This window comes from Polypterus senegalus, chromosome 1 (genome assembly GCF_016835505.1).
Source record: "Polypterus senegalus isolate Bchr_013 chromosome 1, ASM1683550v1, whole genome shotgun sequence".
NCBI classification, from domain to species: domain Eukaryota; kingdom Metazoa; phylum Chordata; class Cladistia; order Polypteriformes; family Polypteridae; genus Polypterus; species Polypterus senegalus.
The window spans coordinates 325,490,944-325,512,053 of record NC_053154.1 but is presented as its reverse complement, the minus strand read 5'-3'; the positions used below and the strand labels follow the sequence as shown (position 1 = coordinate 325,512,053).

General features: G+C 34.7%; 1 protein-coding gene across 11 annotated transcripts in view; it reads right to left on the bottom strand.

The window, feature by feature from the left end:
• Positions 1–21,110, bottom strand: part of LOC120515967 (serine/threonine-protein phosphatase 2B catalytic subunit beta isoform) — a 93,840-nt gene that overhangs the window by 33,350 nt on the left and 39,380 nt on the right. For 10 of the 11 annotated variants that reach the window (XR_005630747.1, XR_005630748.1, XM_039737372.1 and 7 more), the window contains 7 exons: positions 17,738–17,849; positions 17,109–17,254; positions 11,494–11,633; positions 8,988–9,065; positions 8,113–8,207; positions 7,115–7,240; positions 2,087–2,164 (listed from right to left, as the gene is read on the bottom strand). Coding sequence is in view for 9 of the 11 variants with exons in the window: in XM_039737372.1 (XP_039593306.1) it covers positions 2,087–2,164; positions 7,115–7,240; positions 8,113–8,207; positions 8,988–9,065; positions 11,494–11,633; positions 17,109–17,254; positions 17,738–17,849 (775 nt within the window). In the remaining 2 variants the exon portion in view is untranslated. Of the gene's footprint in view, positions 1–1,260; positions 1,503–2,086; positions 2,165–7,114; positions 7,241–8,112; positions 8,208–8,987; positions 9,066–11,493; positions 11,634–17,108; positions 17,255–17,737; positions 17,850–21,110 lie in introns of those variants that run through there. The other variant, XM_039737428.1, reaches the window with a different exon arrangement.

The window sequence follows — 21,110 nt, the reverse complement described above, 5'->3', positions numbered from 1 at the left end:
GTTTAGTTAAGTTTATCATTTATGGAAAAACCTCTCATGCATGACAATGAAGTGCACTCAAATGAGGTGGAGCTTTTTAAATGAAGACCTCCCGCCTCCCACCCTCATTAATTAATGTCCCTTAGCTTGAGAGTTATTGAGTTGTGGGAGCACTGGGTAACGTGCAAAAATCTTTGACCAAAATTCCACAAAATGGAGACGCTTTTAAAAAAAAAATTGTGAACTAAAAAGCTTCTAAATTTTATAAAATGCACTATAAAAAGCAGGAAAAAGTATTTTAAATGACTGATGTGTCTACCCTGTTTTTAAAATTGTATCAGTTCCCTTAGATATACTGCTGCACTTTATTTTTATTTTTTTAAATAATATGTTACTTTCCTAAATGAAATAAAGAACGTTTCTAACATTCAATTTTTTTGGTTAACACACATTATTAATATATACCACAGTATCTAACAGTTATATTTTTTTGTAGCTTGTACAGTATATTCTCCTTCCTCTAATAATACAGTATACACACTTTCAAAGGGTGTAGGATAAAAACAGGTTAGTACTTCAGCTTATAAAAGTGGAATACACTCAAGGCCATAATTTTATTGTGGAAAAAATTATGCAAAAATATTTATGAGAAAAATTGGGGAACTGAGGCCTAGTGACTTAGTTCTTCAACTTTAAACTACAAATACCCACTAACCTAATTAAGTAGACTGTCGTGCTAAACCGTATATAAAAATAAAAGTCAGACTGTTAAATAAAAATGACATTTTCATGCCATAATACAAGTAAAATGAAGACAGAAGTGCTATATTGTTTAAATAAGGCTGATTAGTGAGTCTAAACTGACCCTCTGTAAGCAAGTATGGGTGTGTAAAAAACACCCTGCGCTCTACTAATGTCCTGCCCTGCTTGGCTCCTACTGCTGTTGAAAAACGCCAACTGTCTGCATCTCTGGATTTAGAAGAGAAGTTGGGAGGACTCCGTGTTCTGATGTTATCCGTCAACTATGCGGGAACCATGACAACAATATACAGTAGAAGAAAACATCTTCAGAGTAAAGAAAAAAAAAACACTAATTTATGAATAAAATGTTCAAGTATCTATTTTTAAATTATTTTTTCCTTTCTTTTGAGCTTTTATATAAGCAGTCAAAAAACAAGGCAGCTTTTGGTCACTCATACCTTAAAGCATGTGCTCACGCAATGTGCAAAAGTGCAAATTAAAGCGTTGTCCAAAATTTTAATTCATAACTCAAAGAGTTAGCAAAAGAATGACACATTAGGTCAAGTACTGTAAAACAAAATCGTCACTTGGCACCTGCTCAGTCAAGGGCACCTGCAGAAAGTGGTAAAACTGACACACAGTTACCTTCTGTTCAGGACATGCATATCTCACTCCCCTGTGGAAAGGCAAACTGTATAATTTAAGATCTCGGTCATCCGGCAGACTCCCGTTTCTCCCTACTTTGTTCTGGCAAAGGTACCGGCCCATTATCACTTGTGACCCTAAATTCAAAGACAGTTTATATCCTTAGGTGAAAAGGCTATTCACAGCATACCTCATGTGTACATCCTATATGGATATTGTATTTAACGTGTAGTGTGCCATTCATTGCCAGTTTTTATTGTGTTGCTATCACAAGCATGTCATTGTACTGTATATACATGACAATAAACTTGTGTTTGAACATGATCAATTATAGGTAGGTGAAAACTACATTTTCACACATAAAAATAAATTAATTACTGGCTATAAAAGTTTTTATGGTAAACTGACAAAAAATTTGTTCTAATCAATGTTAAAAAGCACACATAGCACAGTAAATGTGTACACTTGGGCTTAAATGTAAAATTGTCTGACAGATCTGACGAACTGGGCCTGGGAAAACTGTCACTAGTAACACACAACAGAATCAATACTTAAATGAGTTTATTTAATATGGTCTATTTATGTTTATAAGCTGTCATTTTTTCACACTGCTGAGCTGCTGTTATACCTTGTATTTGTACTTATCTTCTAGTAAACAATTATAAGTATGAAAATATGCAATTAAATTTTTTTCAGCATTGGAATATTAGTATGTTCTTACCGTCTAATTGGTCTTCCCCTTCAGTCATTAATTCATCATCTGAACAGATGCTAAGGACATTTACCAGCATCTCTGTAACTGCAAAAACATTGGCAGTTAATTCGCATGTGCAGAAAAGAGCAAGCTGTATAGTAAATGGGCCTACTAAATAGGCTGAATGAACACTTTCAGCAGTTGTTGAGTCAGCAAAAAGGTTAAGCATATAAAAAAATCTTATTAAGCATATAGAGGCTTCCAAGTGTATCAGCAGACTAAGAGAAGTCCTAAAAGATCATGCTTCTTAACATTTCCACTTTCAAATTTCAGAAACCATTAATCAAGGCCAAGAGAATGGCAAATTAACTGTAAGCACTGTGTAATAATTTGAAACGCTTTATAATAAAATCTTTACTACTTGTATTTCCTCTCGTTTCCCATGAACTGAAATAACTAATGTTAAAAAGTGCAAATCATGAACCAAACTAAGGTATCATGACATATCAGTGAAGCGTCCACCAAAAATGATTTTGAATTCTACTATCTACAAGGAAAACAGAACACTTTTTATCTGAATTTGAAACCTCCTCCTCCATTAGAAGAAGTAAGACTAAATAAATACGTTATAATAGGATGTCACAGATACAAACACCTTGATTCAAAGAAAGGCACCCCAACACAGTAATACTGTTTCCCAGAGTTTATAAGAAAATATATGTAATTGATTTGAATATTTATTTCAGAACAAATTTAGAGATCTCTTCACATATAAGCTCATCAAACCAATTTTAAGACATTGTTAGGTGAACTTTAAAGTGTTTACAGATATTTCAAAATTTGACAGATATCTTCAAATCATAAAATTTAAAAGGAGAGAGGACTTTAAACATCCTCTTAAGATTCTCTATATCAGGTTTCCAATTAGACTTTTGTTTTATAAAATATATTCCTAACATGAATGCCATCCTAAGGTGCTTTGTAAATACTACGATTGTTTAAAGATATTTTTGTTAGACTACAGCACAAAAAAAAAAAAAGTCAGAGATGGAGATGGACCAGTTTACTTTCTTATTTAAATTCCAATGCCTTAGTCATTAGGCAACACCGTTTATTGACAAAGATCTTCACTTTTTCTGGTTTTTCTCAGTTTTTAGATGCACTACCAAAGCATTTAAACCTCTTAGCTTTAATAAGCCTAATAAGACAGCATGCGTCACTGATTGTTAGCTCTTCATGAAATGTAGAGAAGCATTTAGAGCCCAGTTAGTTCCTGATGAAAACACTGTACCTCCCATAGTTCATTTTAATTAATTCTTTGTTCATGAGATAATCTTCCTTAATGAAATTATGTTGTTTTTAATTCCCTTTACACCATTTACAATTGCGTTGTTAGATGAGATCAAGAGTTTTACTTGAAACTAGAGATGTACCAGTTGGGATTTTCAAGGTCAATCACTGCTTTTTTTTTTGTCTGAATCCACTTCATGATTTCAAGTTGATTTCTGGTCATATGAACGATTCAAACAAAGCTTATATGCATTAGGATTCCATTCAGTTCAATTTTACTTTTATGTAATACATACTTAACATGTAAGCCCATGGTACTGCAAACACAAAAACCTATATCAAAGGCAAAATTACACAAGACACACCTAATATATTAAAATATTTATGTACCACATGATAAATCCACAGATATGTAGTGTTACATACATAGATAGTTCCTTCTTCAAAAATGTAACTTTAGTTTTGCTGTTTCCAAATATTGTACTTATAATTGCCATGGGAGCACATACAGATTAGCATCCAGTAATTGTTCAGTTTTGCTGAAACTTATAAAGAGGAAAATTAAACCTCCCTTTAAAAAGATCGCACATAAAAGTTTCCTAGCTTCCCAGAATGTGAAAAATTCCAACAGCTGTTCTAAACCTTTATCTGCACAGAGTATGGGATAGAATCTTCCCCATAAAAAATTTCACAGTATGGTTTAGCAGTGTGTAGGCAGAGCCATAATGTCATCAGTGTTCAACATGTGGCTAAGAAGCTTGTGGTTTAAAGATTTTAAATTAAAAAGCTTTAATTAAATTAATTAATGAATTAGCTTTGAGCAAAGTGATTAGTACAACTGGCTCACTGCTCCTGAGAGATGGATTTAAACCACACTCTGAACACTGACAGCATGGGTTTTGTCAAAGAGGTCACATTTCCCCACACATCTGAAACTGTTTGGTTTGCATACTTAAGATATGATGACAGAGCACTTCAAATTGACCTGTTGTATGTGCGAGTGTATCCTGCAGTTGACTTTGAGAGATGCCCCATCAGGGGTATGTTCCTACCTCTTACATTGGAATAAGGGATTCTGGCAAATTAATAAATAATGAATTCAGTTCTTGGTCAAAAGATTATAAATAACTTTGAATACAGTCCTTATTTTGACTCATTGTGATAAGACAATGCTTGGTTTATGGGTGGACAAAAAGCCGCTTATTGTACTTAAGATTTTTCCGATTATCCCAAACACAACATGTTTAAAATGGTACCATACTTAGAAACAGAGACTAAAAACTGGTTTAATAAAAAAGAAAACTTTTTTATATATATATATGTATATATATATATATATATATATATATATATACATACATACATACATACATACATACATACATACATACATACATACATACATACATACATACATACATACATACATACATACATACACACAGTGCATCCAGAAAGTACAGAGCATCACTTTTTCCACATTTTGTTATGTTGCAGCCTTATTCCAAAATGGATTAAATTCATTTATTTCCTCAGAATTCTACACACAACACCCCATAATGACAATGTGAAAAAAGTTTACTTGAGATTTTTGCAAATTTATTAAAAATAAAAAAAATGAGAAATCCCATGTACATAAGTATTCACAGCCTTTGCTAAATACTTTGTCGATGTACCTCTGCCAGCAATTACAGCCTCAAGTCTTTTTGAATATGATGCCACAAGGTTGGCACACCTATCCTTGGCCAGTTTCACCCATTCCTCTTTGCAGCACCTCTCAAGCTCCATCAGGTTGGATGGGAAGCGTCGGTGCACAGCCATTTTAAGATCTCTCCAGAGATGTTCAATCAGATTCAAGTCTGGGCTTTGGCTGGGCCGCTCAAGGACATTCACAGAGTTGTCCTGAAGCTACTCCTTTGATATCTTGGCTGTCTGCTTAGGGTCGTTGTCCTGCTGAAAGATGCACCATCGCCCCAGTCTGAGGTCAAGAGCGCTCTGGAGCAGGTTTTCATCCAGGATGTCTCTGTACATTGCTGCAGTCATCTTTCCCTTTATCCTGACTAGTCTCCCAGTTCCTGCCGCTGAAAAACATCCCCACAACATGATGCTGCCACCACCATGCTTCACTGTAGGGATGGTATTGGCATGGTGATGAGCGGTGCCTGGTTTCCTCCAAACGTGATGCCTGGCATTCACACCAAAGAGTTCAATCTTTGTCTCATCAGACCAGAGAATTTTGTTTCTCATAATCTGAGAGTCCTTCAGGTGCCTTTTGCCAAACTCCAGGTGGGCTGCCATGTGCCTTTTACTAAGGAGTGGCTTCCATCTGGCCACTCTACCATACAGGCCTGATTGGTGGATTGCTGCAGAGATGGTGTCCTACTGCAAGTTTCTTCTTTCTCCACAGAAGACCTCTGACAGAGTGACCATCGGGTTCTTGGTCACCTCCCTGACTAAGGCCCTTCTCCCCCGATCGCTCAGTTTAGATGGCCGGCCAGCTCTAGGAAGAGTCCTGGTGGTTTTGAACTTCTTCCACTTATGGATGATGGAGGCCACTGTGCTCATTGGGACCTTCACAGCAGCAGAAATTTTTCTGTAACCTTCGCCAGATTTGTGCCTTGAGACAATCCTGTCTAGGAGGTCTACAGACAATTCCTTTGACTTCATGCTTGGTTTGTGCTCTGACATGAACTGTCAACTGTGGGACCTTATATAGACAGGTGGGTGCCTTTCCAAATCATGTCCAATCAACTGAATTTACCACAGGTGGACTCCAATTAAACTGCAGAAACATCTCAAGGATGATCAGGGGAAACAGGATGCACCTGAGCTCAATTTTGAGCTTCATGGCAAAGGCTGTGAATACTTATGTACATGTGCTTTCTCAATGTTTTTATTTTTATAATAATAAATTTGCAAAAATCTCAAGTTAACTTTTTTCACTTTGTCATTATGGGGTGTCGTGTGTAGAATTCTGAGGAAAAAATGAATTTAATCCATTTTAGAATAAGGCTGTTACATAACAAAATGTGGAAAAAGTGATGTGCTGTGAATACTTTCCGGATGCACTGTATATATGTATATGTATATATATATCTCTCAATCAAACATTACATATAAAACTCTGTCACTTTCAGATACTTTAAAGTACTTCCACAATCACATTTTTAGGTAATAATTTTTATTTAGGATGATCTTCTGGTACTACACACACCCTCTAATCCTATGTTATAAAATCAGCAAACCAATCAGCCAATAACTAGCCGATTGTCAATTTCATAGAAAAGAGCAAAAACCGGCAGATTTTAGTCTTTGGTCAGTTGATTTGCACAGCACTAGCAGAAACATAAAAGGAGTTTTTTGATGTCTTATATTAGGATGCAACTGACAGTCAATAATATCATCCAAAAAATACTTCAATGCCCTGTCCCAGCCTATACCTCTAGAACTCTATAATTTTTCCCTTCATTAGTTTTCGGCAGAAGCTCCAGTAACACCATTGAAGTTTTACACAGGAAAACAAAATCTAAACAAACAGAAAACCCAACCTAAACAGAAAGGATCTGATTGGAGAGGAGGTGGTGCAGGACCGAGCTGTTTGGTTAAGGTTGATTAAGCACATTCATCCCACATAGTAGTGGAAAAAGATGTAGAGGAAGAAGAAGGAGAAATACTGACTAACCAGGATGCGTTATTTTATTTACTCAAGAATGAAGCACAACAAAGATTTTGTGTGTACATGGTCATATACAAGACAAAACTAACCTTTTTCACCAACAAAGGGCAATGACCAAGTAAAGACATCCATGAAATTTGGCAACCAATACGGATGAGGAGAACAATTGAACTGGCGAATGTTCATCACATTATTTTCATATTTCAGCACAGCAGCTGAAACAACAAAGAAACAACTAGACGTGAGCATCTAAAAGTGTGTATAACATAAATGATAATCCTTCTTGACTTATCCAAACACAATGTGAATTTTCTTCTACATAAACATCAACCAGTAACTAGAAAATTTAAAAGCGATTTTTGTTTGTGCCTAGTTTATGAAAATATAATTTCATTCATTATGATTACATATCACTAAGGACTGTATAAAACTGAATGTAAAATGTAATATTAAAACAGTATAATTTTACAAAACACAAGTAGTTTGAGACTTTCTTTTTTAGACATTTTGACAACGCTGCTGTTCACCATTGGTCCCCACTGATGCTTACTGTATTAGCAATTTTGTAATCTCCATTTTCAATTAAGAAATTGAGATTACCCATTTTTCTCTGCCATTATGTACAAACAACATTGGGTTAAGTAATAGAGGAAAAAATATTTTTTAACATTTTTGAGTGGCAAGACTTGATTAAATACATCAAAGAAATGCCATCTTAAACAAAAAAAATGGATTACATTTGAACTTGCTGAAATCATGTACCAAAAAGTAAAAACTGCCCAACAACAAATTTGGAACATTAAAAATTCCATGTCCACACCTGATAATGCAAGACATTTCAGGGATATTCATGACAGTATGAATTCACAGAAAAATCCCACAAATGCATCAGTTATACCTTTACCAAAGTAGGTATATGAGGTAACTCTGGATAACAAGAGACACCAACTGTAACATTCATATTACAAGAGGAAGGGTGCAAATGAGTGAATAACACTCTTAACTATTCATTGGTCTGCCATCTGTAACTGATAATTTACAGCTATGGGGAATCTAAATGCTTTGCAATCCATAAGAAATGACTCACCTTTATTATTGTATACGTCCAAATAGTTAGGCGCTGAAAAAATTGTAATTAATGATGGGAAGCCTGTTGTTTGGCTTTTTCTGTACATTCTGTAACTGTAAAACAAAAAGATTGCAACAGTATGTTAACAAGCAATTAAGACAGAAGTAAAAGGATTTGTTAATTTAGACTGTGCGCATGTTGGAGAGAATGTGTATTTATATATTGTTAACATGCAATTAAGGTACAAGTAAAAGGATCTGTGTGGTTAGATGGTGTGGTCTATGGCCGGCTTGTCATCACGGCCAATACCCCCAGGCCGCCAGATGGAGCTCTCCCTGCAGCATGGAGGTGCCCCGGATACCAGCAGGGAATCATGGACTATGGAGTTTTCGCCTACAAACCTGCTGGATACCCCAGGGGCCAACAGAGGACGCTGCAGGGAGGCTTAGAGAGTCATATGTGCCCTATAACCCGGAAGTGTGTCATAGGCAGAGCGACAGCAGAAGTGACGTACTTCCGGGATGAAGAAAAGGACTTTTTATCTGACCCAGAAGTGATAAGAATCACATGAACTGGGGATTAGAACACTTCCGGGTCAGGGACTATAAAAGGACTGTGACAGCTCCCAGACGGCGAGCTGAGCTGGGTGGAAGGGTGGCAACGCATCTGGGAGTTGGAGGATTGTTTATTAGTGAGATTTGTATTGTGGTTTATGAATATTGTGGAGAGGAGGGTGCTTTGTGCACTGTGAAATAATAAAAAGTCATATATTTGGACTTTTACTTCATGTCTAGCGTCTTGGACAAGGGTTCAAGGGAGCAATAGTGCCCCCTATCTGTCACAATGGTTAACATTTTTTGTGAATGTACATTTGCATACAAACAACTGCTTACCCTGCATCTTGTGCTTCATGAGCTCTAATGATCGATAACAAATTATTCGTTTGTAGAAATTCACAAACCGAAGCATAGCTGGGGGAGAAAAAGAGAATCATTTATTGTTATTACTTGTTAATCGTATACTTTAATAGATAAAACCAGAGAAAGACAGGCACAAGCACACACTTAAAGACTGAAAAAATATGCAGTATTATGCACTTTTACTTCAAAATCTGCCAAACATTAGAAAATTATACAGGGCACGTACAATAGTGTACATTTACATATAACTTCTTACATAAAACAAATCTGTAATTGCAATAAAGGCATACAACAATTATAAACTTAATATACTTTGTTCCCTTAGGGATTGCTCATTATCAGCATATTTTTGTGAAAGGCCAATTAACAATTATTTTTTTAAATTATTTTAAAATAGACATATTATATTTAATAAAAGGGCGGACATGCTTTTCATTTTTGCCAAAGGGAATAAGTTGTTTTGTCATCTGGCACGATTTTGGCTATCGATGAAAGAAACACAACAAGGAAAAGTATTCACAAATTACTACTTCTGAAAAAGAAAAAAAAAAAAAGACTGCTACTTTCCTGTTGCCTGCCATCAAGGATTATTTAGATACAATTGTAAAAGTCTTTCCTCTTACAAGAGGATCCTTAATCCTCCCTTCCTTCCATAGACAAACCTGCGTTGCTCAATGTGACTTTGTCATTTCTCTGTACTTCTTCCTCTAGGTAGGTTTCCCCTTCCCCCTCTATACCGTGTCTAAGTGACCCAGATACCTTCTCTAAGAGAAATATAAACCCTCAATATAAAGCGAACTGCTAAAAACAAACCTCTCCCTTTAAAACTGAAAAGTATTATTAACAAGATAATTCAATGTGTTAAATTAATTAGTCAACTGGACTGAGAAAATCTTTACATTCTTGAAATATGACACATCTTTAGGGAAATGTGTGCTTATTTAAAACTGTCATGTAATGGGTCATCTTACAAAACAGTGCTTACTACAGTTTGCAGGATGATTAAGCACCAGACCCTTTACTGTATTACTAGCTACATTTCTTGTTAGCTTCTAAAATCTAAAACATAATAATACAGAAAATGGCTTAACAAAAAAAGTATAAAATCTTAGTTATTAATACTTCAAAATACAGTAAATATCGTAATAGTATCTAATACATACTTTGCTATTTTTAGCACGTTAGTTTTTAGACTAAAATATATAATGTGCACATTACCATCTAAAACAAAACTATTCAATGTCATGTGGAATGCTCAAAGGTGTATCCCTGGACTTCTCCCACTTTAGGTTAGCCTTACATCAGATAATGCAGAATAATAATTTTTTTTTTTTTAACCACAAATATGCACATGCCACTCATGATTATGGTCCTGTATGTTCATTTAAAAAGAGCATTGAACAAATTAATAATTGAATATGTTATCATTTTCATCCATTAAATAATAAAAATAGTTGCTTTTGGAGCTAAAAAAGAGAGACTAATGACTTATACTCACATTCCTTGAAGATAAAATGCCAAATCAAAAACTCTGGTCTAATTATGAATTCAGAACTAAGTTTCAATAATCATATCAAAATAATTATATGGCCAGCACTCTACATCATCTTAAAAATATAGTCAGGATTTGGTCCAAATTAGATTTAGAAAAACATTCAAGCCTTTACTGGAAGTAGGACTGACTACTTTAACAGCCTTTTTTCTGGTATTCCTATAAAAGCTCTTACACAACAGCTTATTCAAAGAATCACTAAAAGTAGAAAAGCTGAACAAATTACAGCTTTTCTAAGATCTCTGTATTGGCTTCCTGTAATGCAGAGAATTGATTTTAAAATAATTGTACCCATCTACAAATAATTAAAAGGTTTAGGATCTAAATGTATCACAGATTTACTGTACTCTTGCATTACAAACCTACCAGACCTCAGGTCTTCTGGAACAGGCCTACTTGTTGTTCTCAGGAACAAAACAGAACATGTTGAAGCTGCTTTTCTTCATTATGCTATTATTAGCGGAGCAAACTTCCAGATGATAAGAGACTTGCCCTACAACCATTACTCTTAAGACAGATAAAAAACGCATCTGCTTACCATAGCTTTTATAATGAATTTTTGTTATACATATTTTTTTCTTTTCCTGACCCCTTGCTTATTTTTAATATTCTTAACATTTTTATAAAGTACTTTAAACATTAAACAACATTTTATATTAAATGTGCTATGTAAATAACTTAGCTTTGTTTTTCATACAGTTAGTGCAGCCCACAAAAAAAAAAAAGACCAACCTTATAAAGGGAACCTGTAAATGTTTAGGTTTATTAGTACAATTTTGCATTTTACTAATTTTATTTGAAAACGCCAAGGGCTTCAGGGCTCACAGCTCTTAAACAAGAAGCAAGAATACGTTTTTGGTTTACCTGCATGGTAAAATTAAAAAGGCAAAAAACAAGACTTAAGAAGGAAGTTAAATCTTACATTACCTATAAAAATAGGAACATCCTCGTACTGTGTTATGACTAAAGTATTCTTCTGATTTTTCACTTCCAAAGTCTTCAGAAGGGTCTGACCATAGAAGATCACACATTGCCCCAAAGGCTGGTGGCTCTTTAAATCTATCTAACTGTCCCAAAATATAGAAAAAATATATTACCACTTAATAAAGCTATCATAATCAAATATGTTTAGAATGTATATCTCAATGTGCAATACAGATAATTATATCTAGATCACTGGATAATTGCTGTATATAAACAATTAAAAATTACACATTTAAAATGTGTCCATGTAGCATTATGTTACTTTGTGTACCACTATGCAACATGACAAGACTTTTCAGACTACTTTATCATATTTGTTCATCACTTCAAGTATCAGCCTATTTATGATTTTGGTTGGATCACCTCAATCGTCATTGGCATATTGTGCATAGTGAAAAATCTGGGCTTCTCTGCACCGTTTTCCTTTTAACTGAAGGAGCTGACTGGCGTTTGGCTCTCTAACCTCTATACTTCATTAGACAAGAATCATTGCACAACCTGATGCAATTAAAAGGAAAGCAGAGAAGTATCCACTTCCCTATATGTGTCTTGTTTTGTCTTTTGTATACAGTGGAGCAACAGGAATTGGGGAAGGCAAAGTTGCTTGTGATTGCTCAAACACTGTTACACTGTGCATCCAAGGGCTAGAATAAATATTGCAAAAGCAAGGTGCTGATGTATATCAACCAGGGAAATGATGCTGTGTGCTACATAAACTGAGAAAATTAATGTATTATGTATAATGTCAATAATTATTACCACTCAGAATAGTTATTAGTATGCACAAAACCTCTGCAGTTTTGTTAATAAACAAGAGAGAACAAAGGTTTAACTCAGAGTATTAAAAACTAATACTAAAGTGAAGTACCAAAAGTAGATGAAAACTACAAGTGTAAAAAAGTTACATGTGGTGGATGGTTGAAAATTAATATAGCTGTTGATCCCACATGATATTAGACTTGGTACCTGTGCAGCCCCAACATGCTTTGGGTCTGCTATGTTTTTAAGAGATGCTTTTATAAATTTTTATCTATTTGGAGCACTGGTCACATGTGTCCTCCAAATAACAGCATCCAATCTATATGCCCATAACACTAGCCATAGAAATTACCAGACAACCCACAACATAATGTTATTCCAATACTTGGGTCATGATAAAATTGTAGTTTTTTATTTTTCATAAAGTATTATGATCCAGTACTATAACATATTTCAATGTATTAATTCCTTCTTATATGACTGAAGTTAAAGCTGAAATCATATTCTTAAAGACAAAAATGTGTCAATCTATTACACCTAGTTTAAAAATTAAATGATCATTTTAATTGTGGAAATGAGTTTTAAATATCTCAGCAGTCCCTACAATAAGAGTGGGAATATTCGGTTACTGGTACACGGTCACATTTAGCGCTGGATAAGTCCTTGTGAAATTAGCCCTAAAGTCAGACTATAATGCTTCATATTTAAACAATTGTTTGAACATAAATAAATCTGAATTAAAATTTCAGGATTACATAAATGTGCTTTACCAAGTTATTAACACAGTATATTTCACAATAAATTCTTAAACCTTTATGCATAAGCAAAACTTGAACACTATCTAGTTTCCAAATAACCAATACAAGCTCCAGGTTAATTAACCTCAGAAATATCATAGGATGCTTTGCATTACCTTTTTTTTTTTAAATATTTTACATGGCAAGGTATGTTTCGGTTCAAGCCAAATTTGGTCAATCAAGAAGTGTAAGAGCACCACAACTAAATTTCGAGAATGACTGGAATATGCTTTCCTGTTTCTTTGCTTTCTGAACTGCAACAGTCTGTGAAAATGAATTTTTAAATTCAGTATAAAAGGCGAGCGAGAGATTTTTTGAAATCCAGACAACCCCCCCCCAACTGAGTTGTGCACCAAAACTCTGTTAACACAGACAGGGACTGCTTATCCACCACCAGTGCAACTGCAAGTTTGCAGACTCACCACATTGCTTGTCTGTCGCCTGATGGGTGATGTGGGGAACATTTAAAACTTTACAACAAGAACGTTGACTTTTTTGAAAACCTAGACTCACATCCTCCTCTTTTGGACAAGTCTGTGACCCACACATCATTACATATATATAGTATATGTACAGACACACAGTTTTTACATTTCTAGTGAAATAACCTACGTTTTAATTTTACACTGAAGATTCACCTCAAAAGGGAAAATTCATAGAAGTATCCAGACACTCATTATTACTTGCATTTATACTACAGTAGATCAGAGGTACTCAACTCTAGTCCTATTCGTTTGCAGTGGCTGCAGTTTTTTGCTTTTACCAAATTTTCAATTAGAACCCATTTATTTACTAATAAAGCAGTATGTTTTTTGGCCTTACTTTTAGTTAATACATTTGTTTTAATTCAGAACCCTTAATTGTCTATTTCAGTTTTAAAGAGCTGCACTGATGTTTTTTTTCCTGTTTTCTTAACCAGCCATTAGTTAATAATGAGGTGCAAATGACAAAGCCAGCTCACTAGCTAGCATGCTTACATTTAAACCTGTGTATGTGGATCAAGAAGTAATTCAATGTTTTGAAATAAATTAGAGAGAAAGGAAGGATCAAAAGAAATACAAATCTGTTCCGGCCCATAAAACATATGGATAATGTTCTCAGAAAATGAATCTACAAATGTGATAATGGTTTATCTTGGGAGAGTGAAAGCATGAAGAAGCAATATAAATAAATACTAAGTTTCATAATATGCTAGGCCTGGCTTCTAATTACAAAAATGGTTGGAGGGAAAACCTACAGCCACTGCTGACCCCCATAACCAAAGTTGAGTAACCCTGCCCTAGATTATAAGAATTCAGCAGCCTAAAATCTTTTTTCCTGTAGATGTAAACATACAAGCTATGAAATAATTGTATTAAATTTGAAACATTTTTAAATGAAAAATTATTCCATTTTACTCTTCAATATTTAAGAAGTATAATATTTTAATAACTGCGGTGGGCTGGCAACCTGCCCGGGGTTTGTTTCCTGCCTTGCACCCTGTGTTGGCTGGGATTGGCTCCAGCTGACCCCCGTGACCCTGTAGTTAGGATATAGCGGGTTGGATAATGGATGGATATTTTAAAAATTATAAATGAAAGAAAATATGCAATATTATTTAAATTTGACTCATGAATACCAATGGTCAGTGCAGCTATATAAAAAATAGTAATGGAACTAAATATAGTGGCAATCAACACCCTTTTTGAAATGTACCCTTTGGTTCATAAAAATATGGACAGTCTTTAACTAATACTCAATAAAAGAACATTTCACTTTGATTACAGCATTTAAATAATCATGGATAAGCCTTATGGTTAAGTACAAAGTGATGCTACAGTTTTATCCTACTCTTCTTTCAGCAGAGGAGTTCAAATTCAGTCAAACGGAGGGAGGTTTTCTGTGTACAGCACTCAATGAGAAACAAAATGGAATTTATTTTTGTGATCAAACTTTATATTTGCGGATTTTAATAAAGGAAATAAACTGAAATGGTTAATTAAAATTAGATTAAAAAAGTAAGCAGTAAAATGACAGAAGTTTAAAAAAAAAAGTTTACTTTTAAGTTTTTGATAAAGCTCTGAAAATCGCATTAACTTATCAGTAACAAGTAATGGGCTAACAACTTGCAGCACTTCTGCAACAATGCAAGATAATTAAGACTTCAAAGTTGATGCAAACATTCCTACCAGTGTGAGTACTGTTTCTTACACCAACAATTACAACATTTTTCAGTTTTTGAAAATAAGTTTTTTTTTTTTACAAAAAAAAAAACAAACTTTTGACAGATTACTAATTATCTTTGTACCATTTCAAGTTATTCAGTGGATATGAACTACTGAAACTTTGTTAAAAATTGGAAAAATGAGGGTGTTCTAAAACTTTCGACTGGTAGTGTATTTTAATTACTGTAAACCTACTTATTAGAGGGAATCTGTGTCAGGTCAGTGGAGAATTGACAAAGAGTGAAAATGCTTGTTGGCTGAGGTAGTTAAAATGAGTCTTGCTGACACTTGGAAGTGCTCTTCAAAATTGTGATTTTTAAATACCCTATAATAAAAGGAAAATCAGAAATATGACAGTTATTCTCTATTGTCATCATAGAGGAAACCGACTTTTGTTTGTTAAACAGTTCTATGATGAGACAGCAGTAAGTGAAGGATCATGGGTTCAAGATCAGAAAGATATTTTTTGGGTGCTGAAGAAATTACAAAGTAGAGCATTGGAAAAAGAAAAAAAAACTGTCTTAAACTTCATTGTGCAGGGGGTGTGGTGATGAGCATTGAGAGATCAAGAATCGAAAGAATTTTATTAATAATGGTAATTATTCAAGATTATGAAAGGCCTAAATAGGGAAGTGATGTGCAAAAACAGATTTGTAAAACACAGCAATGTTGCATAGTATGTCTGAAGTAACATGATGCCAAAAATGAATGTGATGTAAAACAAATAATTGTTGTTTTGCATTTGAACATCAGCTGTTGCCTATGAAAGACTTTAACAGTACATTGGAATTATATTCATATCGCTACATTTGATCTGACAAGCCCAATCCACCTTATTCCACCGTACACACAATATCTTTTAAATTTCTCTCTATTTCCTAATCTGCACAAAAAAATCCTGTAGAATTATATTTCCTAAAAATAAGCCTGAAAATAGCTGGGTAAAAGACCTAACTGAAAGTAAGAAAAAGCACTGACGTGGTTTTTTCTTGAATGCACAATTTACATCAAATTTGGAGGAGTTGTTCTAGCCAAAGCAAAAACCACTTATTAGTACTTGGTTTCAAAAAATCAAAATGGATGCATTATTCCTAACCCGGTTACTGTCTCCATGATTTTCAGAAACTACGCCTGCAGCAAATTAGGTAGTTATGTGTTCTCCAGGTTCCTTCCAAATTTGTCATGCATTCTAGGTTTACCGACAACATTAAATTGCTAGTGTACGGGTAAGCGTAGATTTGTGCAAGTATACATCTTATAAAATGTCAGTGAAGCAAAAAGCAGGTTTAGAAAAGGAATGGATAGAGAAAAACAATATTATATGAGAGCTAAGCATAGAATAATTATATAAGATTATGTAATGTAACTTTGCCAACATAAAAATATCAAAAGGGATAGCTTGTGTGTCTTGGTAACTGCACACTGAACACCACTACTGATAAGAAAAAAACTATACCTTAAATAAAATTACACATCTAATAATGTACACAGAATGCTAGTACAGTATTTGTATTTTACTCCTACAATTTCAGCTATATATTTATGCTTTATTCTGATTATAATATCTAAAAAAATCCTGTTCAGCTGTGTTAGTATCCTATAAGTATACTACCATTTTAGAGAAAATTAAATATAAACATTTAAAAATTCACAAGCATGAATACTTTACATTCTGAACGGAACCAAAATGTATGCAGGAAGCATTATATGTAGAAGATGGTTTCCTTTTGATTATAATTATTTATATAGCATTTCACTCTGAGAAGGAATGCATAAACATAATTCTTATCATACTTACTTTTCTAATATCGTCTAGAGTTTGAATTTCTGGTGAAAGGCCACCATGCACACAAAGAAACTGCTGATTTAACAGCGCAGCAAGAGGAAGACAGTCAAAGGCATCCATGCAGGCATCATATACTCGCTCAGAATACTTGATTTTACCTGGAAAGAAATATAAACAAAAGATGTGGAGGTTAGAAGAAGCGTGAAGGCTTGAAAAGAACAGGAGCAAAACTTAAACTGTGTGCAATGGGTCACTGGCTAATAAAATGTATAATAGCTACTCAGAATCAAAGACTTTTTAGACTGATGTTGTATACTACAAAAGAAAAGCTAGCAGTCCGTAATATTACATCATGCAGTGCTACAGGTAGCTGCCAATATACAGTAATAACATCCTATTCATATCATTTTGAACTTCACACTTACTCTAAAAAAAACTCCTGGAAAAAAAACTGAAATGAAATTAGAACATCAGAGCAGACCATTCAGCTTAAGAAATCTTGTAGGAATTCAATGCCTTTAATCTTTTCTGATAAAGCACAATTAATTTAGCTAACACAGTAGAGAAAATTGGACAATTACTGTTACTGATTGTGCAATGCAAATGCTAACAATTACAAATCAAGATCAGCATGTACTTACATTCTTGCTTAAAAGTGAAATATTCAGTAAGGTGCCGGCATTCATGATTGCCTCTTAGTAAGTACAGCGTGGTTGGATATAAAATCTTCAGGACCCATAGGTATAGCACACACTTTATAAAAAACAAAATAATAATAATTATATTTCAGTAACTAAAAATATTTTGATGAGCATGCCCTTAAGCCTAACATAGTTTGTTAGCTTCTATTCAGCTGAAGTTTAGCAAGTAATGCCGGGTTGAGATTTAAACTCCTATAAAGTGTTGCATTCAGTTCTACTGTAGGCTAGCTCATTCTGATGTTATATATCATACCATTTCCACCATCTTGTAAAATTTACCCACCTAAATGGAACCATGCTGACCACCTAGAGGTAATTATATTGCCATGTACACAGAAAACCTTAACTGGTACATGGGCATGTTTTTCTAGACAACAATAGCCATAATTAATTAAATTGCTCTCTTTTTAAAAGGTTTTTGCGCACGTGCTATTGTGAATGTATCTCAGTTGTGCAATTTTAAGCTACACAACTAAAATCTGTTAAACACCTGCTTGGGAATTCTGGTCTTGCCAGCTTGTTTCCATCAAACTTAGTTTTAATGATAAAAATTATTTACGCAATGATGCAATTTCCTGGAAAAAAAAAAAAACTGTTCGACAGTTAAAATAATAATTATAATAAAAAAAAAAAGATGACTGCTGTTACGTTAACCAGAACTTAACCCCAGCCCTTAACCCTATATTAGCTACCACTTTCCATCCTCAATTTCATATCACAAATTATGTTCCTTTGGATTCCATGATTTTTCAACATTATACTAATAAGGATGACAAAAACAATAAAAGGGCAGGATAAACAGACAACTGATTAATATTAATTAACCAGTGTCTAATAATGATGTCTTACCTAACCACCACAGCTAATACACACCAAAGACAATGGCTACAAAATGAATCAACAGCACATGATTCACCTTTTTAAACTCGTTGTAAGCCAAACGTATGGGCAGGACAGTGTATCACAAACTTCTGGGAGACTGTAGCCGAGAACCATTTCACTGAAAGCCACTGATAACAACTTTTCAGAAAGTCAAGTTTAACATGTGAAATGCTGTATATTTGCATAGGACTGTGTGCCACTGGTGAATGGCGTGTTTGATGTATATACGTATTCTCCCAACTGAAGGCTACCAAGATTAACTGTAAATGATGACCACCTATAGTTCTTCAGATGATTGCTAATAAAAAGTGTTCAGTCGGAGACATTTGCATTGGCACCTCGGTAGTGTGCAAGATATGGCCATATTCACTGCATAAGACCTATATACTGTATGTATGTAGAACCATTTCAAGATCCATAACTAGTCAGGCCATGCACACACTAAATTACTAGTTACTTTATATGACTGCCCAAGAGGAAATATTGTTATTTTATTCTTTGACAGTGATATTACGGAAAGTTGTACGTATTATGATTTTGGCATGCTATATGTTTTGTTGTAGGAGAGGCAATTATGGTTACCATAATGTACACCAATAATTAGAACATGTTTCATACAAAATCTCTTGAAAAGAAACTTGCTGCCATACAGAAGCCATACCACATACAGCCAGAAGCCATACTACATGCACTTCCACCTAAAGCTAAGCATGTTTGGGCCTGGCTAGTACTTGCATGGGAGACCATCTAGGAAAGTTTGGGTTGCTGCTGGAAGAGATGTTGGTGAAACCAGCTGGGGGCACTTACCCTGAGGTCTAAATAGGCATACCAATGCCCCGGTGTAGTGACAGGGACACTGGGATATAAAAAAAATGGGGCCATCCCTTGGATGATTCCTGACTGTTTGTGATCATAAAAGATTCCTTAGCATCCTTTGTAAACAGTAGGGTGCATCTTGATTTTCATGCTAAACTGTACACCACAGCCTGGTCTTTCTGGCCCCCTAATCATATGCCTGTCCCTAACAGGTTAACTATCTCTTTTACCCCTTCACCACCTAACAGCTCATTTGTGGTGACTGCACTGGTGCAAGAATGGCTGTCATCACATCATCCAGGTGGATGCTGCACATCGGTGATGGCTGAAGTGGTTTCCCACTCTCCATGTAATTATCTTTGAGTGCTGAGAAAATCACTATATAAATGTAATGGTTGTCAACCTCTGCTACTGTTACTGTTATATTACTGTGGCACATTAGCATATACACACTAACTCTGAGATCATATTATGGTATGCCTCATTCTCAAACACTGTGTAAGAGCCATTTGCCAGTTATTTAGGTCATGTTAAGTTGATAGAAGTATTTTCTTTGTTATGTTAAATGTTTGGCTATAAATTAGTGCATAGTAAATGGGAGGTTTTTATAACCCCCACAAGCTGAATTGAAATTGAATATTCTAACTATTTCTCGTTGCTCTGATTACAGATTATTCTCAGTTAGTGACCTGCCTTGCCATGAGTAGGGAATGGAAGGCATACGGTTTCAAACCGTGTCTTAATAGGCTCAGTTGAATGTGCAGAGCCGTATGTTTAGAACATACTGAATGTCAAGTAGAGCACAGAGAAGTAACTAATCCTTAAGTATATAAACAATTGAAGTTTAACAGGAAGAAACATTTTTCCTTTTTTTGTCTTTTATTCTAAATGTATAAGAACTTTTCTGTATTCTTGTGAGGACTGTTTGCTTTGAATTTTCAGTTAACTCTTTTAAAATGAAACCTTTTGGACTGAGAGATTTCTTTTGGTACACGTTTGGCTCATGCTTGATCCTGCCTTACTTTCCAGCAGCTACATACCGTATATAGAAACTTAAAGCTTGCAAACCTGGTACAAAACGTTAAGGCAGCGAAAACAAAGCAGATACGTTTAACAGTGTTCACACATATTAAAATTTTCAGTCAAATTTCCACATTGTTTAAAAATGACTACAATAATACATTTTCCAAAGACATCCATTGTGTGTTTTCTGAGAGAATACAGACCTGAGGCCTTGATAGCTGTCATAATTAAATTATGGTCCATAGCAAGTCAATTGTAGAGCCTTGCCTCACTGTTATATGGACCCCATTCATGAAAGACATTGCTAAGTGTTCTTTTCAAGGTCTTTACAGTTCCAAAAACAATCACCAGATGGTGCATTGCTGTCAGTGAAAACCTAGTAATGTAACCTGTAAAGACTTACAGACTCTTGCCATTGTTGTTTTTAAGTGGCTGTTCCTCTATTCTGTGGAGGTTTATTTCCACCACTAATAACTGTGTTATTTCATAATTATGATTTAGTTATTTTTGCAAGCATACTTCATTATTTCATAAATACGGTACTCTTTTGCAACTGCCAACACTGAGCACATGTCCTTTTTTCTTGTAGGTA